At 38.9% G+C, this 27,265-nt stretch overlaps 1 protein-coding gene across 2 annotated transcripts in view; it reads right to left on the reverse strand.

The window, feature by feature from the left end:
• Positions 1 to 27,265, reverse strand: part of LOC309675856 (integrator complex subunit 6-like) — a 41,916-nt gene continuing 14,651 nt past the window's right edge. The window contains exons 3-19 of one of the 2 annotated variants that reach the window (XR_014269543.1): positions 22,721 to 22,870; positions 21,904 to 21,993; positions 21,415 to 21,598; positions 20,456 to 20,584; positions 18,294 to 18,457; positions 17,037 to 17,189; positions 15,304 to 15,436; positions 9,170 to 9,264; positions 8,293 to 8,403; positions 6,403 to 6,618; positions 5,791 to 5,914; positions 5,037 to 5,179; positions 4,471 to 4,702; positions 3,379 to 3,771; positions 1,424 to 1,517; positions 704 to 1,005; positions 1 to 255 (exon numbers count right to left, since the gene is read on the reverse strand). Coding sequence is in view for 1 of the 2 variants with exons in the window: in XM_082488261.1 (XP_082344387.1) it covers positions 906 to 1,005; positions 1,424 to 1,517; positions 3,379 to 3,771; positions 4,471 to 4,702; positions 5,037 to 5,179; positions 5,791 to 5,914; positions 6,403 to 6,618; positions 8,293 to 8,403; positions 9,170 to 9,264; positions 15,304 to 15,436; positions 17,037 to 17,189; positions 18,294 to 18,457; positions 20,456 to 20,584; positions 21,415 to 21,598; positions 21,904 to 21,993; positions 22,721 to 22,870 (2,511 nt within the window). In the remaining variant the exon portion in view is untranslated. Of the gene's footprint in view, positions 1,006 to 1,423; positions 1,518 to 3,378; positions 3,772 to 4,470; positions 4,703 to 5,036; positions 5,180 to 5,790; positions 5,915 to 6,402; positions 6,619 to 8,292; positions 8,404 to 9,169; positions 9,265 to 15,303; positions 15,437 to 17,036; positions 17,190 to 18,293; positions 18,458 to 20,455; positions 20,585 to 21,414; positions 21,599 to 21,903; positions 21,994 to 22,720; positions 22,871 to 27,265 lie in introns of both variants that reach the window. The other variant, XM_082488261.1, reaches the window with a different exon arrangement.

Raw genomic sequence — 27,265 nt, forward strand, 5'->3', positions numbered from 1 at the left:
GGTTTATTTTATATATACATATGTTCCAAAAAATTTATACAGTTAAAATATCAAATTAGTGATCTGGTAACAATACTGTTCAAAATAATCTCTTTTGTATGAACATTAAAATACACGTTTTTAAAAGCGTTTCCTTTTAGTGCTTCCAAAGCACAGCGTGTGCCAAGGCCACCTGAAGAATCTCCGTCCTCCTCACAGGATGAAAGAGAACTGAAGTCGGGGACCTGGGAAGCCTCAGGTGCACTTTCATAATGTCTGCAGACAAAACAGAAGAGAGTCTGAGGTAGATTGTTTAGTGACCATCGGGTGGTAACAGTCACAGGGCTGTCTTTAGCTTTCATTAACACAATAGCAGTTTCTTTACTCTCAATCTACACTGAATCTCAAGTTTACAGGCATGGCTAGCAGTTCTTGGGAACAAGACCCTTGTCTCTGTGGTGGCAACATGCAATTTTACCAGTGCAGGTGTTTCTGGGAAGGTTTTTTTTTTTTTTTTTTGGGAACACACGGGCTCTCTCCACGATGCAGACAGTGTGTGCATTTGACAGTGCCCCATTTTAGTGCAACCTGCTGCCTATAGCACGTAAATGTCTAATGACAGCGTTCAAATGAGTAAATTCTCATCACCTGCAGGAGGGGCAGCAATGGTTATTTTCTTCAGCCTGTTGAGCAAATAGCACCCTCCACAGGAAAAAAGCCACACCTTTCATAGCAAATCCTTAAGGTTATAGCCCAGCTTCTGCCGATAGAGGTTCTTAAAGTTAAAGCTCCACTGCTTCTTCTCAGACTGTGACAGTAAAATCACTTGACTGCCAAGATGGTGAGGGCAGCAGCTACGTCCTCTTCCACTCTTCTGCGGCACAGCAAACTCATTCCTGGTCCGTATTCGTCTGGCCGGTACATTATTATCTACTGTTGACATGATTAACTCTGTTGGGTAGGCTGTTGAACTCTAGTTCCTCTAGTATTCTCTCTAAGTGTTGTATTAAGACCCGTTTTTTAAACCTAAGGAAGAGAGGGAGAGCAATTTAAATTTTTTTTCTTCCAACAATGCAGTTGAACAACTCAAGACTATTCAGCCATGACAAATCATATATATTACCAGAGGCGCTCTCTTTCCAGTACGGAAGAGCTGGCTTTATTTCTGGCATTAGAATGGCCAGAAAATTTAATTTAATACAGCTGCCCTTCCCCAACCCACCCAAACTTTGGGTCAGTCTTCAATAATGACCTCTCTCTCTATTATGCATTTAAACTTTATATAAAGACCACTTACTCCATAAAAATATAATGGTGTTTTGACCACTAAAACAACTATAATAGTTGAAATATGCAAAAAGGAAAACAAACTTTTCCAGTACTAGTATTTTCTATGATCTAAATTAACAATTTATGACTCCAAGTCATTGATATCTATACAAACCTTGCTGCTTCCTTGATAGCAAATTCAATGAAATACTTCTGAATTTCCATAGGTCCTTGCACCTCCTCAAGAAGAGTGAAAATTTTTTCATAATCTAAAAAAAAGATCAAAATCCAACCATATATTAAAAATAAATCTTGCAAATGCATTCTCAATAAAGTTTAACAGCCAAAAGAAAAAGCGAATCCCAGAGTTTCACTCGTCTGTGTGTGGCAATACATGTAAGGCAAGAAAAAAGCCCGCATTTGCTTTATGCACAGAATGCAGTTGATGCCAATAATTTGAAGTGATATCGATGATCTGGTATTCAAATGCAGCACCAAAAAACTAGGTTCTTTTTAAGAGCAGCAGCTAGAAACAGCTGTCCTCAGAAAATGCAGGCTAGAGAAGCCTCGTACCTTCACGAACACAGTGCCATCATTAGCGGTTAATATGCACGTAGGGGCACGAAGCCCTGTTTTAACCTAGAGCTGTCATTTCTGAAAGCAGAGGTTAGGATCAGTTCTCTTAGGAAGACAAATTATTAGTGTGAGCAAAATTAATATGAATATCTTGCTGGTACAAAGTAAATATGTCTCCTGCAAAAGAATGAACTGGACACATTAAATTAGAAAAAAAAAAAATAGCATTGTTTCAATATTTTATGTAGTTGAACCCAGTATGGAGGTATTTATGGTGCTGTGACTAATAGTGAGCCTGCCTCAGAGTGAGGCAGCAGGCAGGATATATGGTCAGAACTGTGAATGTATGTACATATTTAACCCGCTACTATTTAGCCTCTTTCTTTGATGACTGCCTGAACTCTGCAGCAAGGCAGTTGACTCATACTGAACACAGCACTATTTTACTCTACATCACCATTTACCAGACATGAATTTGGTATTAGATCAGATGAGCCCACTTGGCAATACAGGAAGCAAAGTTAGGAAGTTTGAAAACATCTTAAAAATGAAGTACAGATGCAGCATAAAAATGGCTTCATCTAAGAGCCTCAGTCTGCCACAATGATTATACACCTCAATGAAACACTAAATTTTGGGAAAGCAACACAAGATCAGAAAAACAGAAGAGTTAAGACTACTCCATTATACTAATTACTGGCACTTGACAATGTATTAGAAAAAGATTCAGTAGTTTAATTTGTAGAAATAATTCATTCAGACACAGACCACATTAGGGACATCTGCCATGCAAGAAAAAATGGCAAGATTATGCCTGTGGCAAATCCTACAGCATATACACTAGTTGCAGTTTCAGGTTAGCGTTTTGGTTTTGATCTTGTATACAAATACAGGCAAAACATGTAAAAAAGCTGAGGAGGCAAATTAATTTTCCTCACGTTTTAGATTGGGGGGGGGGGGGGGGGGCGATATCAAACCTTACAGGAAAAAAGAAGGTGGTAATTTTTAATATTCAGTTTCTAATGAGTTTGTTTACAATGTTCCATCACTAATTACTTTATCTCACAGAATGAAAAAAAAAAAAAAATCACTTTGCTATTAACTGTTAAGACTCACTTTCGAACATACTCCACACCTTTGCCCTCCAAAGAAGTTTTGATGGACACAAAGCAAAAAATACATTATGCATGTACAAGGAGCAGTGCAGTCTATCTCGTATCGTTAGAATCTATCGGTAACACCTTCATAGAGCTACACAACCAAAACCTCTAAAGGTGCTTTCACGGGGTACCTCTCATAGCAGTTAACCTATCTTCAAGGGCAAACAAAGTCACTTGGCACTCAACTTCCCAAACACTGCTGTCTAAACTTTAACTCACCTACCCAGCACATAAGAACTTTCTTCCTTTTTTTTGTCCCTCCATTCATTGCTCATATGCAAGCAATCAGTTGTACGTATACTGAAAATAGCTCCTTATTTCAAGAAAAATAGTCTTCTCCCCAGCACCATGTATTATATACTAATAAAAAAAAAACAACAAACCCAAAACTTACTTCTTCCAGGTTTGCGAACCTCTTTCATCACTTTTATTTTGATATCAGCATTGCTTCCCTCCAACATCATCGGTGTTATTTTAAATGAATTTGGCACAGATTCAGAAGTAGACTCCATCGCCCGTTTTTGGTCGTCTCCAGTCACACTGTAATTTAGAGGCCCTCGAACAAGTGCATTGGTACCAGGTTTATGATCCAACCCATCTTCACTTAAACAATTGAATTCAACAGGTAGAGAGTCCAAGTCATTGGGTAACATTTCATCCTCTCCCATAGCAGCTGGAACTGAAGGAGCCATTTGCCCAGGTAAGCCATCAATTTGCTTTTCCAGTGACTGACAATTTTCTGCTTTCTTCTCTCCATTGCCGTCTTGGACAACACTGTTATTGGTATCTACAAATGAAAAATATGTACCTTACTAGTGCATAACTGCAGTATCAAAAAAACCTGAAGGAAATAGTTCTGTATCTTTTCTTGTTTGAAGTACTGTGTAGTGATCTGACAGTGCTGAACAACTCTCCAATACTTTTATTCAACCTTTGATGTGACTAAGGAAATACTTCCCTTTGGACTGTTACCATCTCATATCCCTATCACGAAGTCACTATTTTCTGTATTCCTATTGCAGTGTTATGTCTTCTAAGTAAACTAATGTTTTCCTTCCTTCCCCCAATTACAGCTAACAGTTTTCTTCTGATTCCAATTGCTGCAATAGGTGGGTAAGAAAATTATTATTTGTGGGGAACGAAAATGTAACCCTATTTTAATTTTCCTTCCCCACCACAGAATACACAAATAAGAACTAAAAGCTGATCTGAAATCCTTACTACCTCCAAACTACTTTGGAAAAAGGTTTCAGTTTGTTTTTTTTTTTAAAAAAAAAAAACAAACAAATACACAAAACATTTCATTGGAATTATTTTTATTCCAGACTTCATTAGCTATAGCAGCAGACTGTTTATCTAGGCCAACTAAAGAAACTCAGCCCTAATTAACTCCAAAGCATATATATATGCTGATATACCCTCCTGAATCAACTCAGAAAGCACAGAGTTGTGACCACGCAGGGTGCTGTACCACAACTCAATATACCTTTATTTGCTGGGACGCCTTTGACGTTCAGATACGATGGGGATCCAGAAGCAGACGGTGGCCCTTTCCCACCAACATGATTCGTTACGACGGGTGGTGACTGCGGCCGTCTCAACAGTGGCGACATGCTACGCCTTCTCTTTAATGACGCTGGAGTATTGGGCTCTCCAGGACGCTTTATTTTATTCTGAGGCCCAGCGACAAATTCATCTGCTTCATCAATCATCATACCCTGAAAAGAAAAAAGAATTTTAAAAAACAGTCCAAATAGAGTTTCATGAATTCATTGATGGAGTAAGTCCCCATATGTTAAAATTCAGGTGCCTTTCAAAACACTTCACAGCTCTCAGAACAGACATACTTAATGCATACTGCAACCAGAGACAGACCAGCGCCACTCTGTATATCAGCATGATGCTTTACACACTTCTCTTGGATCACGTGAAAGACACCACTCCTTTTGCATATGAAAGAAGAGCTACACAGGTTAGCAACATACTGCAGTTGTTGGGAGAGAAATTCTACGTTAAATATAAAGATACAGTAGATAGCATGGCTCCTCCTACCTTCTTATCCTGTTTAAATGGATTGCCAAATGTATGAAGTCTTTTTGGTTGATCTGGGTCAATCTCCCGAAGGGGCGAAGGCATCATTTTCAAGTATTCCTGGTAATTTCCCATTTGAGCAACAGGAACACTATGAAGGCAGTCTGCAACAGAACAAGAGATCTTAATTTAGTCTACCTTAAAACTAAGGCAATACAAGCTTCACACACTTCAGCTCTGAAGTGTGTGCAGAACTAGAAATGACTAAGAACTGGAAATTGCTATTTCTTTTCGCTACGGAAGAAGAGTTGAAGACTACAATTTTAGAAATAAGGCTGGCAAGAGCTGAGCTTAACTGACAGAAGAATGAAAAATAAGCAAGTTTAATCTCTGTGCTAACAACTGCATCTTTACACCCTCAACAACCAACAATGGTAAAATAAGCCCCTCTCTGCTTTAAGCCACCATCACCACAAAAAACATGTCTACTGAACCATATTGTACAGGAAAGCTCTCCCATGAAACTTGTTTTTTAAATTCAAAACAAGCATGACATCTTGCATGACAGAAGGCAAAAATTTCCTTCTTTCCCTTTCAGAGTCAAGAAAAGGGCACTGCCTGACTCAATAAATGATGCAATGTCCAGTTCTGCTCCCACACCCAGGACAGAAAACACTACTTCAGGGAATATAAAAAAAAAAAAAAAAAAAAAAACCAACCAAAAAACCCAGCTGTACTCTCTCCAAACTGTTCATGAAGAGAAGTGGCTACTTACCTTCATCCTGCCCCAAGATAAGCCTGTGTGTTTTCAGAAGATTGGTTCTCATTCTAGTTAGCTGGTCTAGAAGATTGCGACGGGGAATATCATATGCATTTCTGAATGCCTGTGGCTTCAAATCCTAGTTTTATAACAAAACAAATACTTTCAGTTAACCCATCAGTTTTCATGCACAGAGGAATTCCTCAATGAACTATAACAATGTTAACTATTAAAAAAAAATATTCTGAAGTTACTTCAGAGCTTCATAACTGGATAGAGCAGACTCAGTGATTGTCTTTTCAACAAGACCTTATTCAGCATTAGCGCTTTCAGCTCCATTAGGTCTAAGCATGTTAATTCCTGGATGAACAACACTAATTGTCTTTTGCTAGAGATTGTCACTTAAAATGCAGGTATCTGTTTACTACCGTGGGATTTTCAAACAGTGTCCCAAAAGCAAGTGCAAAAAACTGCATTTACTCTTCTTGCTGTTTATGCCTATGCTGCATTCTTCACAATTCAGTGGAAGTGCTTACTTCCTTCTTCTATACCAAGTCCAAAAAAAGTTACCCATTTAAAACAGATGAGATCAACAGCTTAATCATGCAAGATCAGTACGCTGTTTACCTTGTTTAAAAGTCCTATGTGGAAGCCAGCAAATTCTTTAACATTCATTTCCGCCAGTCTCAGTGGAGATTCCCCAGTGATGCCTTGCAGCAGTTGCTTAAAATCCCTACTGTGTACCAAGGAGAGGCCACTGGAGTGATTTTTCACTTTTATTCCAATTTCTTGTGGAACTTTCTTACCCACTGAACCTATTATCCGTTCCGACTCTATTTTTGTCTAAAATGGAATCACACCATGAGTTAAAGAATCAGGCATTGCAGATTTCCAGTATAAAACACATAGTACATTAACAGAATAAAACTATAAATTTAGTTCCCAACTACTCAACGAATGGGAGAACTACCTACCCAGGGATATATTGAATTATATAGATTAGATCTCAAGTAGAAAGAAATCCTAATGTGCTAGCATATGGAAAAAATATTTAGCCAGTGTATCTAAATTTATCTATCAGTAGGAGGTCTGTGAATATCCCTGATTTTACTGCAAGTCTTGTGACTTTCTTTTGTGTCCCTGAAGAATCATCTTTAAAGGGAAAGAAAAAAAAAATATAATGGAAGGTGGGATGCCTTAGGTTACTGTAAAGTTGCATCTAAAACAGTATTATTCAGATACAGTAACGTCATTCCAGATTTCATTTTTGAAACAACCTATGAACTAAGGTTTGCGCTACACATTTGCAAGAAGGTAAGGGAGAGAAGTTGCAAAAGAAATTTGCTTCATCAGTAAGTTTCTCAAAACACATTACTTCTCCAATTAGCACAGATTTCTTATTACAGCTACAGGTAATTTTACTGTATTAAGCTTTAACTATATTCAAAGTAAGACCCACTTGCAATACCTCCGAAAAACCCCAACCAACCAGAACCCCAAACCCCACGGTGATTGCAACCCACGTCCCCCAGGTCTCATCCTCTGCAGGGTTTGCTTCATTAGCTGTGGGGAACTCTGAATTTAAGGACAGCAGGAGCACAGCAGAAGTCTGGAATTGCCTGTCCCTATACAGGGGCGTATAATGCATCCAACACATTTAAACTGTTTCATGTGCTGAGAACGCCTGTGAAAAACCACAGTAGCCATCTCAAGCCATTTCAACTCCATATTGCAGATAAATAATATGAATTTGCATATCATTAAGTTTCTGAAATGCCACAGGAAGTTTTATGTCTAATGCTCAGTCATTCAGAGGCTTTTGGAATTTATTTTGTGCATTCTTTAAGGAGGAGGATTTTTTTCTTTGTAATTTTAAAGGCTGCATTCCTTCCCCACTGACTTCTAGATATTAAACTACTGTTGTAAGAACCATCCATGCTAAGGAGGCATGGCTTTCAGACAGTTACACCTGCAACGGCATTCTTTACAAAGAGAAAAAGGTACGGAAGACTACTTCCCACCAGGTCACGCTTAACTCATAGAATGGATTTGACCTGAAGGAAACAGAAAGCTTAGATATAAAGCTTGAACTATAACTTTAATCCCCGTGGACAAGAACGTACGCTTTTTTGGAACACGCACATTGCCAAGGCACACATGGAAATAAACATGACACTGAGAGCAAGCCTCTGACTTCAGCTGTGAAGAGCAATGGCAAAAGCAGTCATAAATCCAATTAGTGATGTCTTTGGAGTTTAAAGGTCTAGCAGATACTTAAAATGTAGCTGAAGAGGTCTCCTTCGCACTCCCCTCCACCACTTACAGAAGGCACAATCACTGGCTACAGAATCACTCTGGATTCATCCATATTTGCAGTGGAAATGCTCACCAATCTTCAATTATAATATATGCTGTACACCCATATGAAGTCCCACAGGGATTAACTGCTTTATAATGAGATTACCACAAACTAAATAATCAACGCACTTCTAATTGCAAAGGTTTTATCAATACTACCTGTTGGCTGAGTTTTTTAAGGTAAGAGATAACACTGTAACTAAGTCCACAATCTAAATTATCTGATATCAGATTTGGAGCTCCCATCATCCTTAGGGCTTTCTTTAATGGCTATAAGGAAAACAAAATACACAATAGTAAGAGAATAAGTCTTTAAAAAAAAAATTTATAAGATCAATTACAGGAAGCTAAGGCACACGGATTAGTGCTCTAGCTTTTCCACTTTTGGCCACTAAAATTCAAGTCTATTCAGATAACATGTGACATGAGTTTGGTAGTCTAACTAGCTCGCAATGGACGTTATGCCACATTACCAAGACACCACACGGTGTGGTGCCACTGGCAATTTCCACTCGAAGGCTCAGTACCAGAATAGCCGGGATGATGCAAGTCCATATTGAGGTGCATTGTCCAAGCTACATGTAAAAGGTGACACGGTGCCTCCCTCCCCGCCCCCCCCCCCCCCCTTATTTGTCCCAGCCAGTTCTCTTAGTATCAGCTTCCCAAGTTCTAGCACTTCACCCACATAATTAAACAAACAAATCTGCATTTTCCTTATGAAGTTACAAAAAAAATGCCAATTGGGTTTCTCTGAACAATCTAAAGTACTTTAGATCAAAGCTTATTTAATAGTTAACAAACAGAAAACACATTTAATATCTTAATATAGTTACTATTACTCAGTACTAGTAGAAATTTATTTATCTCTTTAAAAAGTTTGACCTGATCCACATACCTCTGCAAAGCAAAATGTTTGCTACCTAAAATGTTATCATAATTACGTAAACAAAATTTACTAGGAAGAGGTATGATGCACATGACTCTGGTCACACCAGCCATTATAACCCAGGAACATGAAATGAGAAAAGGAACATACCAGTAAGTAGTAAGGAGGCATTGTTTTTAAGTAGTTGTCAAAAGCCTGTCGCCACTTCAGATTTGGCTTAAGTTTGTGAACCTTAAACAAGTCATCTGCAAGAAGGAAAACAACAAAAGAAGGTTTAATTTATATAGTCCCAGACAATTAGTATTATCCAAAATTCAACGTGCCAGGCTTCCCCCCCTCTCTTCTTCTCCCTCCACCCATCTCCCAATGGGGCTTCCCCACAAAAACTGTTCTTAACCTTAGGTTTGAAGGATTGTGAACCCCCAGTCCTAGCTGCAGTAGACAATCCAGAACAAGTCCTCATTATAGGCAAACTTACAAGGTACACCAGACTTAAACACTGCACACAACTACTAGCAGCACGGAAGGTGCAACAGATACACCTGTTTAAGAGTGTCACCTCCCTTGCCTCTCTCGCATCGTCAGGGACTCCCTGTATCTGATTAAACCAAACAACATTCATTTGGTTCAATTTCCATTTTCAGCTTAGCTTTCTCTTGTTCAACCTGTATGATGAATTCTGGTCTCCAATAAAAAACAAACAAACAAACAAAAAAACCATTCTTGGGCAAAGGGAAAGGAAAAAAAAAATATCAGAGCAGGGAATCTTTCTGGTCAGCTTTGCGGGACTGCTGACAAGAGCAGGAGCTGTTGAAAAGGGGTGTACCTCCAGCCACACTGCCTGCCTCGTGCCAGAACAGCAAACTCTCCCACACATCCAGACAAGAGACAGAAATTAGCTAGAAAAACTGCTGCCCTTTAAGAGAAGGGCAACCAGACAGATTATTTCCTTTGGATACTGTTTTAGAAATACCTTGCTTGCACTAGAGGTGTGCATATTGCCATTTAGTAATCACAGAGTTGAAGCATGTACCTATTTGCCATGCACACTATAAACTGTATAAACCTCTAAACATCAAAACCAAACACAGTATGCTGCAATGTATCATTTGAAATTATGGATTATCAACCGAGATCAAGTTTTTCCTTAGTAGGGCTGTAACATACTGGCAAAGTGAGGCTAATGGAAGGATATGCAGGACTGGAGAAAGGGATGTTCAAAAATTAGCTGGGGAGAGCTGCAGGAGACAGAGATGCACAGAAGAGGGTGTGCGAAAGACAGATGCAGCAAGGAAATTGTTTTCTCCAGATTGAGCTTTCAGGAAGATATATTTGGAGAAGAAAATGTGACTTGCATAGTATTCTGCACAAATCGAACAGATGTTAAGATAAAATTTTCCAAGTTCTCATAGTCAAACCACACTTAATTACAGGTATTTTCCAATCTAAATGAATTCTGTATCACATATAAAAGCCACACTACAGACGCTAACTGTTCTCTTTCATGGCCTGAAGGAAGTGGGGTGGAGTTTGAGAGGACAAGTTAGAACTCCATTTAAAATCTCAATATACCACATGCTTAGCACTATTATCCAAAAGAACCTGTGATGGTATCATGACACATGGCAAATATAAAATAACATCCGTTCTTATCTTATAAGCCTATTAGGTTTTTGCAGCAAAATGGAAGTTAAACTATACCCCTCTCCCAAAATTCAAAATGAGAAAAAAAAAAATTAGAGGTGTAAAATGTTCGGTATCATGGTATGTCCTAATATTTTAAAGTCTACGAGTTGGTTATGAGTACAGCTTGAACCTTAAACCCCTTATCAGCACTTTATCACTGCCTCACATCCTGCACTGTGAAGGCTGTACCAGTATATAACCCCTGCAGTTTGACTGCACAGCCACTCATAAATGGCACAGACATTCATAACGCTCGGTTAGCTACCGTTCTTAATCCACAGCACAGCTGTAGCCTGAGAGGTCAAATGCAAAAGCACCTCCTTGATCTTTGCTATCCAACTAAGAAGCTCTCAAATCTAAGCAGAGCTTCAGCAAAGATTTGTCTATGTAAAATGAGAGCCTCCCCACAGCACCAACTGACTGCAGGAACTCCTACCCTCCGAAAGGAAGACAGTTGGGGTGGAAAACACAGCCACAAGTTCCAGAGAACATCACCATCAGCACCTTACCTGCCTCTATCGCAAGAGTTTGAGACATACACCGTCAGCAGATTGCAACACAGGCACTTGAAATGTACTTTTTCCACTGTGCCCTGGGCTGCACATAATCATTTATATAAATAAGCAAACAAACAGTGACCCAGTTAACTATGTCTTTCATAGATTAAATCCCAAACTTTGTACATAAAATCCAGAAGTATTGAAAATATCCTTTAGTAAGTTAGTTTTAATCCAACCTATTCATTTTCAGATATTACTCTCTGTATAGGCCACTTCATGCAGAGTTCTTTTTACTTCTAAACTCAGAGGAAGCTAAAAGCACTGGAGAATTGGAAACGTATGAAAAACCACTAGGAAAGGGCCACAAGCTACAGCAACTCAAGACATCAGGTAAAACTACAGACAGACCAGTTAATTTAAAACTGTGTTGCAAAGTCTTTATCCACTTCTGATTAATGTACAAAACAACCAAGTTGTGATGAACAGGATACCAATACACACCCTTAATACCCAGTACCACAGAAGGGGGCTTGATGTGCTTTCAAGCTCAATGAACAGTTAAAACCAACCAAACAAACAAACAACAAAAAAAAAAAGAGTATGAGAGAGAGAATGGTCAACAGGTAATTTCAGTAGTTCAGCTGGAGCCTAATTACAAGAATAGTTCATGTGACAGTCTAGTTTTAAGTGACAGCTTGCACCATGTAACCCAGAGTAAAAACCTGCACTTTTTATTATTAAAAAAAATTACCCCTTGCATTAAATTACACCTGAGCAAGTACACCACCATTCCCTGCTGACTCGTGTAATTCTCTGAGCTTCCTAATGCCTCTGCACTAATAGACACACTCCTTTGTTTTAAGCAGTAGAGACTCATGATTCCACATTCACAGAAAGCAGCATCCTTCCCTGCAAACAACCTAGCCAAAAAATAAGGCACTACAATGTAAAACAGCATCCATCATTTAAAAAAAAAAAAAAAAAAAAAAAAAGGTATTGTGGCACTCTCTTTCCATTGATACAAAATGCCTGGCACTCCCTCCCAGTGCCACAGCTTGTTCATATGCGTGAGAGAAACAACCCTTGGTTTCCAAAATATAAAACAATTACTCACAGGTTCTCTCAAGGAGCCTGCAAAAGCATCAAAGGAAACTGTCCGCGTTGCAGTCCTTCGCGGGCAGACATCTTCTAACTGCTCAGTCTTCTGCATATTTAGACCCACAGAGAAAGGCTATTAAGCACCTTCTCAGGGTATTTTCACCATGGCTGTTTGACTACTCTGTCTCCTGACACTCCCGATAGATAATCACTCAGATTGCCCAGCAGTGCCTGCCCTCCCACTAAGGCAGCTCAGATCAGCCAAGGAGACATCTTAGGCAAAGCAGGAGCAGTCAGGGGTACACCTCACCTTTGCTAAGCTCTCTCCCTAACCCCCTCGTTTGACCTGGCTGTACAACTGTTTTTAAACAGAAGAATGCCTGAAGTACAACAGCTTTGCTAATATCAGTTAACAGCAACAATCCTTTGAGAGGAAATTTCTATAATTCCTGGGCGCAACATATTCAGCATCAAAGCTCGTCAGCATCTATCTGTGAAACATTCTGTCTTCAGAAGTCTGCCTCACACTCAAAAAAGAAAGAAAGAAAAAAAAGACAAGAGGAGAAGTGCACCCCAGCTCTCAGTTCTCAGAGCAAGCCACCACCTCAGGCTCACCACGATGCCTCTCCAGCCTTTCCTATGAGAACAAAAAGGAGCTGCTCAGCTGTGACAGCACATCCCACATGGTCTGTCTTACCTCTGTAAAAGATTTAGAGACCACAATTTTTGTCAGACAACCAATTTACCCTACCTAGTGCAGAGGTCAGGTTAACACATGGACTGTACAGCTTCACTGTTTTATGAAGTCTCATTAATTGGCTCTTTTCCTTACAAAGCTTCCCATTCTAACAGCAGACCCATTAAGTTACAAGCTAGGAGAGGCTACAGCATTCCCAAATCCACTCTCACAAAAAAAGAGATATAAATCACCAAGTCTATAGGATGTGGTACAGTTTACCTCCTTCAGTCACGGACCACTACACAGTTTTCCAAAACAGAACTACAACTTCTCCTGCTCAAGAATGCAGGAGGAATACAAAAATGCAAGAAAACAAAAAATTCTTACACTATCTTCTTGCTATCTATTTATAAGGCTCAACACACATAAGCCACTTGGTAAGACAGCACAAATAATGAAGTTGTAAAGTGGTTTTGGCTTTGTCTGAAAGAGTCACTAGAAAGAAGGGAGAGTGATTATCCACCATACTATCCCAAGATAATTCCAGTCGTGCAACAAAATATTCTACCAGTAGGGCAGTAGCCACCAGAACCGCATTGATGCACCAATATGGGGGGTAGTGGCTCAATACAGCAGACTTCTCCTGGGCTTGGAAGTTCTCACACCCTTTTTAATCTGGGTCAGAGTAATAAAAGATTGGTTTTATACCCTCAAATCAATCCTCTACTGAACCACCAGCAGCCACTATTGGTATGCATTAAGACAGACACAGGGAGAGGGTTTAAAAACAGAAACAACTCCTACCTACCTACAAACACAGTCAGTTTTTAAACCATCTACAAATAACAGGTATGCTTCTTATCACCTTAGTCATTTACTGTACTGCTAACTAGAAAAGGGGCCAGATCTGCTTTCATGTTTTATATATGTTCCACTGAACTTAATTCCACCATGCCTTAGAGACCGAGGAGAAACAAAGTCCTGGAACAAGATCTGAACATAACACTTTGTGTATGTGTTGACAATACGGAATGCACAGTATTTGCGTTCTAGAGAAAACATCCGCTTTACAGATCAGGCAACACAGAAGCTCTGCATTTTCCTTCAAACAACCTTCAGAAATTTAAGATGTGGGATACCGGGTGAGTAAACTGCAGAATAGCACTACACATATTGAATAATGCCTTTCTCCAAAGAGTAGGAAGAGCTTTACACCCCTGCAAAAAAAGGCAGGGGGAAGACAAGAGCTGCCAGGGAAGACACAGCAGAACTGCAAATGTCAACATCAAAACGAATAGGGAAATTAATTTGGTATCAGCAATGGCTTTTCAGCTAGTGGATCTGCTGCAGTAATTCAGTAGCCACAAACTCGCAGAAACTCTAATTTAGTCTAGAAGTATCCTACTTTGGGACAATTATTAGACTACACAGATGACTATAGAAGACACATTCAAAATTATCAGCAACCACAGATTTCGTTTTCGGTTATGACCAGGACTATAAAAAAGCATTCCTGAATTGTGTTGTGGGTTGTCTCTAGGAATGAATGGAAAAATCCTGTGCAAGACCGTAAGAGTCAATGTTAATTCTCCTGATCTCCACTGCTATTCTGTATCACTAAACACACCTACAAAAAACAGACCAGAAGCGCCTTGCAGCATCTGCAACTAAAAGGGTTAGTAGCACCCAGGAAACTCTTCTCTCTGCCATTACCTTTACGCCAGAACCCTAACAGCCACAATTATTATGGCAGTTATTCACACAGCACCTTTTCATACCATCTTTCCTGTAGAAAGTAATTTCATTGTGGGAGTGAAAAAAAACCAAACACACTGGTCCTTTGGGCAGGGAAGAAGTGCAGACTGTTTCACTGCTCAGTTCCTTCTTACTGCTCTAAACTGCGTCAGGGAATTCCCTCTTCCCAACACCCATGACAAACACTGCATCTGATCTTCCAGTAAAAAAATTAGCTGCTACGAGAGCAACTGCAAAACCTGGATACACCACACCCTAAATGAGGGAAAAGAATGGAGGTTGAAGCTTACTCCAGGTTAAGGAAGAGGCTACGTGTCTAGGAGGTGAACAGCATCAAACATGCACTGGAAGCAGGTAGCTCTCCTCCTCTGCTGGAGAGAAAAAAAGGGAGAGGGGGTATGAAAATCCTCTCCTCCCAAATTATGTTAAAGAGTTTGCAACATTCTCTACTCTCTGATCTCCATTACTTTATAATGTCTCAAACTAAGGCAGAACACCAACCATTATTGTTTTTCTTTTACTCTGAAGTAGCTGCGCTGGCAGTCTAATGTAAATTTATTACCTACCTAACAACGGAAGTAAAACAGGATAGTTGTAAGGCATCACAAAGAGGTTTACACAGGTTAAAGTAGTGCTTGCTTTTAAATACCCGAACGGGTGGCCAAGTTCGCTGTATTTTCCACTGCTACTCACGAATACCTGATAAAGAATAAGAGATATCATGGTATTAGAAGAATATGAAGAATATTAAGCATGCAGCATTTAAAAATCTAAAATCAATCTGAATCCAATTGTATTAAGACAGTAAATTATCAAGAACAGCCAAGTCTGAGGTTGCACACAGCAGGATGAGCATGCACTTACATTGCCCCATCACAAAACTGAGACACGCAATATTTAATGTACCCCCAGTCAGTGTGGAAATGCTCTTCATACTATAATCTTTAATGCTTTAGTGAAACTACTTTGCAGTAAAGCTCTGAAAAGTTTTTGAAATTATTTAGAATAGGTTAGGGGACATCTGTTGAAGGTATGTTAAAAAACCATCTATTTGAAAATAGCCTTCTCATTTGTAAACCAGCATGACTAAAATTCACAACACTGATAAAAGAAATCTTTTTAATCATAGAAATTAAGCAAAATAAACAAATATTCAAGAAATGTCTTAAGCCAAGCACCAACATTCTTAACGTTGACTTTTTAAGTGTGTGTATATATATATGGGGGTACTAACCTTGAGAAGCAATACATACAAACAACTATTTCAATGGGATAAAGATGGTAGATAATCTTATTGGGACAGTCAAAATAACACGCATCTAACCAAAAATAGTTTTCTTAAAAAAAAAGTAAACCTTGCAGTAAAAAGGAAGTGTTTTTCTGCTATTTTTTCAGAGCATAAGGAACAGGGTTTGTTACATGGTTTCTATGACCGTAAGCCTATTTCTCCAGTTTGTAAGGGTCTGATATGCAGCTGGGAGAAGAAAAGCAGGGTTTTTTTAAAAACAGCAGAGCAATTTTAGTAACTTAGGCAAATAATGTACCTATGAATGCTTAAAGGACATTTTTGAAATTCATTGATTAAAAGTAACTTTAGTTTTTCTTCTGAAGCCATGTGTTACATTTTCAGCTAAATTGTAATATTTATTGGGAAACAAACATGAAAAAGACACCTCCAAACCCATCTTTCTAGCTAAAGTACAGTATTACGCAAACTCCTGGTATACATATTAAGTTATTCCTTATAAGAACACCGTTGAGAAGGGAATCACAAGCCTCATTTTACAGAGGACGCAGAAACAAGTCACTGATCCCAAAAAATCACAAAAGGAGCACGTGACAAAGGATTTCAGCAACAGAACTTTGACCTCTTCAAGGCCAATCTAGTCAACAAGATCAACAGCTTCCATTCAATTCACATTAGCAGCTTCAACCATCCAGTGGAAATTATTTGCAGCTGTTGATTAGGTAGCATGATGGAAACTAGTGCTAGTTTTTCCTTGTAAGCAAATGGAAGCCTACAGAGAATTTCAATTTAGATGAAAATGGAACCTGCGGGACACATTTCTTAGCAAAATGAGATGGACCTAGAAACAGAATTAAATGAGATTACAAAGCCTGTAGAGGGAACACTCATTCTGACTCCTGATAATTCTATTAGAAAGGAGGTAACTGAAACCTTGACATGCTTCTCATCAACTGCAGACTCTGCAACCAGACCCCATTTCTCCAGGCTCACAAAGACTAAAGTACCTTAGGATGCCCATTACATATCTAGAATCAAATAAAGGGGAAATACCTGCCAGCAGGTATGAGGAGACTTTCGTTCCAAGATGTACTGTGTTAAGGGTGAAGGCTCAAGCTCATACTTGTCAAAAGGAAGCTTGTCTATTACCATTGGCTCACAATCAACACAGGAGAACCTCACAACAGGGTGAGCTGTGCGTGGAGGCTAAAAGGAAGGGGGGGAAAAAAGTATCAATTGTCTGGTATTTATGGTAAACAAATCAGTTCTCTTTAAAAGGTTCATACGTGTGTATTTTACCATCCTATACGCTTAAACTCTCATGTTCTACAATTTCCTCTAGGAGAGAAAAAGATACAAACTCCCACAATAGAATACAGTTTAACTAACTAACTAACTCTCTAACTTAAAAAAAAGAGTCACACAGACATGTACATACATTCTTCCCACCAGGAGAAAAATATGGTTAATATTCAACTATTTATCTTGATATTTAAAATCCTCCATGCCAATCAACCTATAACATCACAGATAGGTTTAAAGAAAAACAACTTCAAATCTGCTTCCCAGCTTGATGTTCACAGAATTACAGATGTGAAACTGTGCTTCGCAAAGGATATCTCAAAATATTCCCTGCCAATTTTTTTTTCCTTTTGAATCATGGGAGGGGAAAAAAAAAAACCAACAGTACCTTGAGCACTTGCAAAGTACAGAAACAGAACATGCCTATCTAGAGAGAGATGTTCAGAAAGGCTAGTAAGACATGCCAAATGTATGATCATTTCAGTACGAAAAAGAGGAAATTAATGCTGGTTTCCCCTCATTTTCTGAATGAGGTAACTCTTCTGTTTCAGTTTTAATTCTTCCTGCTAATGAAAGAAGAGTCCATACATGAAGTAATACTAAGCAGAGAAAACATGGTTGATCTATCAAAAACAAATACTCCTTTTTCCGTATAAATGTATTTGATAAAGCTTTGATTAAAATTTAATAGGTTCACTATGATTTGTGGTATGTGAAATAATTTATAATTAAATTTTATAATCTTTAAAAAACATTTACCAAATTAACTAACCATATACATGGAAGTAAACCTTCCAGATGCAAAAAAAAAAATCACAGCATAGAGTACCTACATTAGATTATACTATTCTGTATTAAAAATAGTTTTAACTAACCTTTTAGAGCAAAGGCAGATCATATTAGTAAACAGAGAAAGTAAAAAAAAGAACCCCAACAACTACTTCATTATTCATTTTCAGCCTGTTTCATTAGTTGTAGAATCCTTTTTTCAGTTCTTATTTTACTTACCAGTGTTGGTGAATTCTGATCAGGCCAAAAAGATTCTGGGATTGGCCAATGCCCAACAGGAACACCAGTTTTAGGGTTAGGCCGTACGTAAATGAGTTTGTGACAACTATGCCACGGTTGAGAAGCAAATGAATTGATGGGCCTGGATGAATCAACAAGTCCATCTAAAATTTAAACAAAGCAAAACAACAACAAAAAAGAAAATAAAAACTACATGCATGCATATGTCTCCCAGCAAAATTTCTGTCTTAGCAACCAATAAGGTGTTTCTTTACAATTGTTTCAAAGACATACAGAACTTTACATCAGTGGTTGAAAAGAACCTATACATCAAAATTTAAAACAGCATCACCTGAGAAACAATGATAACACTTGCCCACATCTACCCTTCTGCTCCTGTGGCATAGATAATTAGTGCAGCAAGGCATACGCTTAGTACTTTGACACAGATCTGATAGGCAATGTGAAGCCTATCATTTTTAGTTCTGCTGCACCTGTAAAGACTGATAATTTGCATTTACAGTCTTTCTACCTGGGATACAAAAGCTTTCTGGCTGATGTTGCCACTAGTGGAAACTGGAAGCAAAGAAAAGTTTCACAGCAAAGTCAGATGCATCTTGCAGGAGCAGCTTTTGTCACATTTTTAATTAGTAAGAATTCACAGATCACTTAAATCCCACTCTACTGGAAAAAACAGTGTTTTCTGCCAGTCCACTGCAGTGTAGCAGCATAGACCCCTTCACACAGAGTGCAAAAAAGTTTGTAGCAGTACCGAATTTCAGCATTAGTTTTCGAAGACTGCTCTTCAAAGCAAATGGCACAGCAGAGAACACCCATTTAAAGAATCTTCTTCACTGTACAGGTATTCTACACTACTAGTTTTCCCTGCTTTAGACAGCTGGCCAGTAATACTACACAAACCACTTTTCAGATACGCATCAGTTTGTTTCCCTGCATTGTATACTCAGTGATTTTTCTAGCATTGTTAAATCCCATCAAATTTCCCTCTAGTTTAGGACTTCCTCAATTCACTTTAAGAGGTAAAGCCTCACAGTTTTTGTACGTTTGTATCCACAATGCCTCACAACTTAAGTGCGACAAAAATAAAAAAAAATAAATACAACAACAAATTTCACCAGCCTTTTTGCCATACAGGAGAACATTTGGGCCAACAGAGACACAGGAATTTGCTGAGGTGCTGTCCCGCAGAACATTATAGGAAAGCCTTCCAATAAAATGGCATTTAAATAAGCAAAAGGAGGAAAAAAAAATATACAGCAAGAAAAAGGTGATTCAAAAAATGAAAGCAGGAATAAAGCTGGCTATGCTAGGATGCTCCGGGGATCCTCAAAGCTATTATGTTTCTGAAATTCCAGGAACATCCTCATTTCCTAAGCATGAGGTGGTCAGCTCTCTATCCTTCCGTTCAGCCATAAATTTCTGCAAATCTGAAAAACTGCTCCACGTTAAGAGCTCTTCCCTGTTACGCACTTCACTTGCCGCTAGCAAAGTAATTCCTTGTTCTTTGCACACAGTTCTTCACTTGCAGCTAAGAATATTCAACTGAAACTGACTGTGTTGTGATCAATTAGCAGAATGAAAACATAGAGAAAACTAAACACTGAGATTACATCAGAGATGTTCAAGTGTTTAAATATGCTAGTCCTGGATTTAATTATTTTAAAACCAAGTTTTGACAACACTGTAATTCAAACTTTACTATTTCCTGCGAACATTCACTTCCCTCAGCCCCCAAAAAAGAGGTGAGAAAAGTGTGACAGGAGAGCTAGCAAGCAGGTAGAGCACCCATACAAATACATGCAAACACATGGCACCAGTTAATTTATCAAGGATCAAACTAACACTTGTAAAAATATAACAAAGACAAGACTAAACATAAACAAACATGTAACTACTCAAAAGCTATGAACAGCAGATCCATTATGATTTGGGGTATTTAAAGAGATACCAGAGCTCTACCACTGAAGCATATAAGCTTTATAGCTTAACCGCTTTCTTAGAATGTATTAGGCATTCAATGCATCCCGTACACCACAGTGAAAAACTGGTAAGAAGGACACTGAAGACACTTAGGACATTTGCATGCATACAAAATGTTTCTTCTTGAACATTAGGGGAAAAAAAAAACCCAGCTACTATACCTTCTCCAATAGGAGCTGGATCCGGTCCCGACTTTTCAAAGTTAATAACAACTCCACTTTGGACTTTTTGAACTAGAGACTCTAAACATTGATTCAACATTCTTTGTGTCCGAACGCAGTAAGAACGACCTATGCAACAGATAAATTACACAGGGAAAATAGGAAAGCAAGTTTGAGTAATCTTAAGGAAGATGTTTTCTTACATAAGTCACATTGCCAAGGGTTTCAGTTTTATCCAAAATAATAGCAACAAACTTTGTACAAGTTTATGTAAAAGGCAAAATACTTTTCAAATGTAATACAGCTAAAGGGAAAAAAAACCCAACCTGCTGAGCTTTTACTCATTAGTAAAAGAGGCCATTAAGGCTAAATCAGGCTGGTCCAAGGCCAAGTTTATAAACACCCTTAAGCACATCTGATTTCACCAAGTCTATGTAACCTATCTGCTTTTGTCTACCCAACTCTTACCAACTCCTATACACTCCCAAACTTCCCCCTCCCACGCAACATTTTTTTCAAGCACCAATTCAAAAAAATTCTGATGAACAGCTCAAGGAACAGTCTTCAGAATTAATTCCTTTAAGATTAAATTTAGCTTATTAGCCCTGCAGCAGAATTAACATCTTGATAACACCTGTCCCACTCAATTCAACATTTAAATAACAAATCTCATGACTGAGCAAAGCCAACCTCTGGAAGGACAACCTAAGAAATTTTCCAATCCCTCCTACTGGTGCATTAAGAAAATTCTCTCCCATCTAGAAGATATGAAATAAGAATATGGTTTTATTTTAAGGTTCTCCTGCGCGACTAGAAACCAAGCTCAGAAGACACCACACAGCTTCACATGGACATTGAGTAATTCAGATGGAGAGCAAGAGGTGAAGTTGAATCAAAGGAAAAGAAATACTTTAAGGCAAATACCAAATATGAACCAAAGCAAAGTAACATCCAGTTACCTCCTGTAACTTCACACATCTGCGTAATAGCAGATTCATCAGTAGGCACACTCCCAAGCTGCTCTGGTTCAGCAGATGCAGCTCCCGGCAAACGCAGCACTAGAGCAAACAGCCTTTGATCCCAACGAAATGGTTCTTTGGTTAGTTCACTTCCAGGCAAAGGAGAATTCAGAGGAAGATGAAGCTGGTAAAGAAAGATTTAAAAATATTTTCAAGTACTTGACAAACCAATACTCAAATTTACTCATTACTCTGCAAATGACCCCATTTCTCTCCTAACCACTAACTTACCTGAAGTTATATTCTAGAAACCCATGTGAACTATGAATTTAGTGGCTGGGCAATGACAGCACAGCCAGTTCCTATTCTCTATCACAAATCAGGTTGATGAAGCAGAAGTACTATTAGCAGGAAAAAACAGTTAATATTAATCTCAGCATAGCGCCAACTTGCAAGATCATAACTTGACAGAATTTAATGCAAGCTTACCTCCTCTTGAACTCCAGCCGTATTTGTCAGTTTGTTTCCGTCTGTGATGGTAATCAAAATAGATGGCTCCAAAAAGAATGGATTCCTTCCCTAGAGACAAAAGCACAGGAATGTTAAGAGTAACCTTAACACTCAGTTACAGGCTTATATTTTTGTCATTATAAAATAAACAGTAAGATAAGCAATCTTTCAAAATAATCCTGTAATTTTCTTTCAATAGGTGTGGAGCCATACAGAACTATACAGGTTGTGCTCCCTGTGCACTCACGCGCATACCCTGAAGATTTTTAGAATTACTAGTTTCTTCCCTCTAGTAACAGGAGAAAACCCCTCTGGCCCACAAAAGCAGTATATAAATTGGTAATAATACAGAGAACTCGGAATTTCATTACGGCAGTGGGGCAAAAAAACAGAATACTTTTAACTGGACTCTTCAGATGTGGGAGAGGGGAAGTCAGGACATTAACTACAAATAACAAAACTGCAAAGCACATTCACTGCCATCCAGTGTACATACTCCCATACAGCAACTGTGCATCTACAGCTGGGGTCATTTTCACTACTGCTTTCTTTGTAGCTCGTTAAGGGAAAAAGCACTAGTGTATTCCCGGGTATGTTCAGTAGATGTAGTAAGAAAGCAAAAAGAAGAAAAATAAAAAAAGGGTTCACAGTTCCAAGCTTTAAAACACAGCTATCCAACATTAAAAAGAAAAAAAAAAGTAAAATGCAAAACCAAACCAAAATCCCTCCCCCACTATCATTTCAAAAAAACACAGAAAAATAAAAAAGGACAGAAGACTATAGACAGATTTGTTACCTGTCCATAGTTGTCTATTCCAGACACTAATCTATTGAGATTTAACAAGTCAAACGACGACCTGAGTGCCTGACCAAGGGTTGTTAGTCCCGAAGCCTGAAGATTTTTTAGTTCATTCATAAACGTTGCGTGGTTTTCCTTCCATCCAGCCTATTAAATAAACCAAAAAAGCTTATTAGTTATTTTAGCAACAGACTGTAATCAACTGCAAATTGTCATTTATCTCCCTTCCCATCAAAAATTAGATTATATTCCTGATTAATGGATACCCTGCATCATTTACATGCTACACACATCTAATCCATGTACGCAGAACTTAATGTGAAACATACAGTTAAGCCTGCAATGGGAGACCCACAACACAGCACTGTCAAGCATTCAAAGAAATTTGCAAATACCCAACTCTGACCATCAAAACTGCTGTAGAGGTGATGCAATTAATAAAAGTATTTGGATTAAGTATGTGAATATTTTATTAGATGAAACTGTCATATTCAGAGATCAGAGATGCAGCTGCCACAGTAATAGCAATGATAAAACAAACATGATATTGCTGCTTCTTCTAACATACACCCATCCCTTTTTCATTCTTTCATCCATAAATTGGGGCTGGAAGGAAAGAAAGGATGCACTTGCAGCATGTACTAATGCAGGAGTCAAAAATCTAACAGTGACAGTTAAAAAGAAGAAAGATGAAGTAACAGTAATAATGACTACCATCTTTGCTCCCTAGTTGCATCCTCCCCTTCCCACAATTTCCCCAAGTAGGAAGCAAGCAAGCATATAAATCCAGTAGAAGGAATATTTAAAAAAATAATAATAATCATCAGCTATTTTTAATATTACATGACTTTTGCTCAACTTTTCCCTTTCTCTTGTACTTCCTCCCAGCCCAGCCCGCCATCCTGCCTTTTAATGTAATACCAAGCACCCTCTGTCACTTTGGCATTACAATCCCCTGCCTTTCTCCCACCTGGGTATTTCAACTGCCAGCCCTCCGCTACACCCTTCAGCCCTTACTTCCCAACATGAAACTTTCTATGGAGAACCTGCAAACACTCCATGTAACACAGAACCAAATCACTGTTTAGAGAGTCTCAGTATCACAGCCTGAAATTTTGGAGGCCATGAAAAAGTTGTTATTGCTGACAAAGCCTGCAGAACATTCAAAAGGAACAGCAAAAAGAGGTGAGGATGGATCAGTCCTGCCAAGCACTCTGGGTCCTACAGTAACAGGGCTAACAGTCCTCAGCATCAGCTGTGATTCACATACCCTTCTCTTAAACAGTGGTATGTGGCAGAGTTTGGAAGCTATCTTAGAAAACACTAGCTCACAGGGAATCGGTGTAGCATTTAAGCTGCCTCAACTAAAATAAGCAAAGCTTGAAAACTCCAGATATTCACGCAATTATCAGCCTTGCTATCACACCTTACTCTCCAAACCATTCTTGCAGTAAGCAAGCAGTTATTCACCCAGGCTCCCTATCATCTGGCACCGGAGGCACTCCCATGCTCCACAAGAAATCCTAGTTAGGCAGACACGGAGAGAATCATTTCAGACAGTCTGACTTTTGCTGAGACAACCTCCGGGTAGGCTCTCTCCTCCCCAGTGCACTGGGCTCAGCAGCAACCACCTGCTGACTATGCCGTGCTGTGCAAGAACCTGAGAGGACAGGATTTTCTTGTACTTTTTAAACAGGTATATCCCACTGCCAATCTCTACTGCACGCTGTAGGCTGCGTAGATGGTCACAGGATTGACAAGTTTAGAGCCATAAATGAATACAAGAATGGAGTAGAAAGGAAGGGCATGAGATGATCAATGCTTTCGCTGAGTTCTCAGCCCCAAGCTAGGAGGTCTTCTTTGCAGAATGAGCAATTAATCATACAGAGATTCAACAAAAACTGTTTTTAGTCAAGTTTAGCTCCCTGAACCAGTTCTTCAAGCTTTAGATCAGTGCAAGGGAGACAGAGAGAAAACTGCAACAGGGCAAAGACAGAACAGACTTTCAGCAGGACTGGCCCGGCTTTATCACCAAATTGCACTTGAAGCTCGAAGGAGCAGTGTAGTTCCATCAGTTGGGTAATCCTCAATAAAACACATCAACACCCCCTCACAACCACAGCGAACAGAATACGGCGTCTCACCAGCAGAGCCACCATCTCCCCACGTGCTCTCAGCCCAAGGCGAGGATAACGTACAAACACAGGGTCATTGCTTTGGAGTAAAAGTGACTTAGTTAATGATATTTTTATTTTTTTTCCCCAGAGTAAAAGAACACCAAATCCCAACAAGATGATTTGTGTTATCCTAAAAAAGTTGGCCTCAAAACAATTTAAGTGAACAATTACAAAAATCTTGTATGAATTCTGTGAACCCTTAGATGTAGGTGAAAAAGTGTTTTCCAGCAAAGACTGCTGTTTGAGTTAATTTGTTGCAAAAGCACATGGTGGGGGGTAATAAAACATTTACAAAGGAAACACTATTCCCAGCCTACAACTTACATTTATTTAAGAGTGTTTTGTCCTGAAATGAACAGTAACAATCTTCGGTGATATTAGGAGATTGTGCTATTTTCCTTTTCTGAGAACATGTGTGTGGTTTCCAGCTCCTGCTGCGTTTGCTCTAGCTTCAGTGCTGTCAGCTGCCTGCAAAATACGCTCCCATTTTCCCCCTGCATCACCAAGGAAGCTGGAGGTACGAGGAGCAGCTGGTCACCACTGGTTTGCCTTCAAAGAAAATTATTTTTCATCTTGCAGCCTCTCACAGGATCTTTCAAGATAAAGCTGAGGAGAGGTGTACCTTTTAAATAAACACAGTGCTACTGAAGAACTTCTCATTCAGTGAACAAGGGCGGCAAATGCAAGATTTCCTATTTCCGTACGCAGTTTTAAACAAAGGTCTGGTTAGCTGATGTATTACATTCCCTAGCTTATCCTCAAGCAAGCTTTTTGAATCAAAACTACTAAAATTAATGACGAGAAGGTCTACTTTTATAAAATGTTTTTTCCAGAAAGACTCTAGCCAATGTATACGATTAACGTATTTCAGGGATGGAAACTAAAGCCCCAAAGAACTCCGGATATTCTCTTCTCCATATATATGGTAAGAACCTTCTTAGGGCAAAATAAAAAGTACGTAATACAGAGCATATGCATAATGAGTTCAACAAAGCACTTTAAAGTGATTAAATAATAATCCTTCCTAAATTCAAAATACTGCCACTAATGCTGCTTAGAAAAAAGCACTGCCTTTACGTAGCACTACTTCCATTTGCCAGCAGAAACACTAAATGCCAAAAAAAACCCCTCACCAACCAAAAAAACAACCAAACCCCCTCAACCTTAGAGGGCCAAACACAAACATATTCTACAAAACATATGTATTCTCTACAGGTCAGTAATTATGAAGTCAAAACTAAACATTAGTTATTTTAGTTGTTATGAACCAACTCTAACATTGTGAGTAATTTCTCATCATCTTCAGTATTACTTTCCTACTTAGTCACTTTTATGCCCAGAATTTATTAATAGCAATCTGGGCAGCCTTTATCTTGCCACTATGTTACTAGCTTCTCTTTTGATAATTTTTATGAACAAATAATTTTAGCCTGTATACACATATCAAGAGACTTTCAAAGATAGCTGGGAGAAAAGTACTATGAGCAAAGATCTCATCCTGTTTGCTTATGCCAAGAACAGACAAAAATGCAGTGTCATTTAGCCTTCTGTGTTGACAACTGCAAGCTTTGGACACCATCCTATGAAACCCTGAGATTTGGAAGCGGCGTACCACCTTCCAGCTCCTGGCTTCGGCCTTTGCAAGCAAATCATTCTGGAAAAAAAAAACCAACATACTTTAAAAGTAACATTTTTTTCTGGTGACTTAGTTTTCAGGCAAATCCATGCCCTGCTCTATTTCACCATACAACTACAGAAGCGTTTCAGCTGCTTCAACAAGCGGGTAAGGTCAGAATTGCTTTTTTCAGCAGCAGATAGGCCCAGATATCTCGAATTCAGACAAAAATCAAGGTGAAAAACCTAGTGAAGAAGAGAAGGTTTTATTAACCCCAACCAGGACTAACTGAACATCAGAAGGAATGCAGTTGAGCAGCAAAAGAAAGTCTCGTTGAAATCAGTAGCTTCAAGAAAGTCTCGTTCAGAATCAGTAGGTTAAAGATACCTTCAAGACATCAGAGAAACAACAGAAGTAGATTTCCATTGCAAGAAGCAGGAAAAAACATCTGATAAAATGTTTGGGGGGGGGGGGGGGGGGGGGGGGCGAAGCCACTACCTTTATCACACAAAAGACAGCAATATCAAAGTACGAGTAAAACACTAAAACACTACCAAGATTTGATTATGCTTTTACGATTACACTAGCTTAACTGTCATATTGACTGGCTTTATTCTAGGTTGGTTGGTTGGTTGTTCGGTTTTGGGGTCTTCTAAACAATACAACATTTTTGGGCAGCAAGTTGTTTCCAGCTATTTCCTAGCACGGTTTGGTCAGCCTACAGGGGCAGACCCAGAAGTTGGGCATTAG

Source organism: Vanellus vanellus (genome assembly GCF_965231255.1).
Source record: "Vanellus vanellus genome assembly, chromosome: 10".
Classification (NCBI taxonomy): domain Eukaryota; kingdom Metazoa; phylum Chordata; class Aves; order Charadriiformes; family Charadriidae; genus Vanellus; species Vanellus vanellus.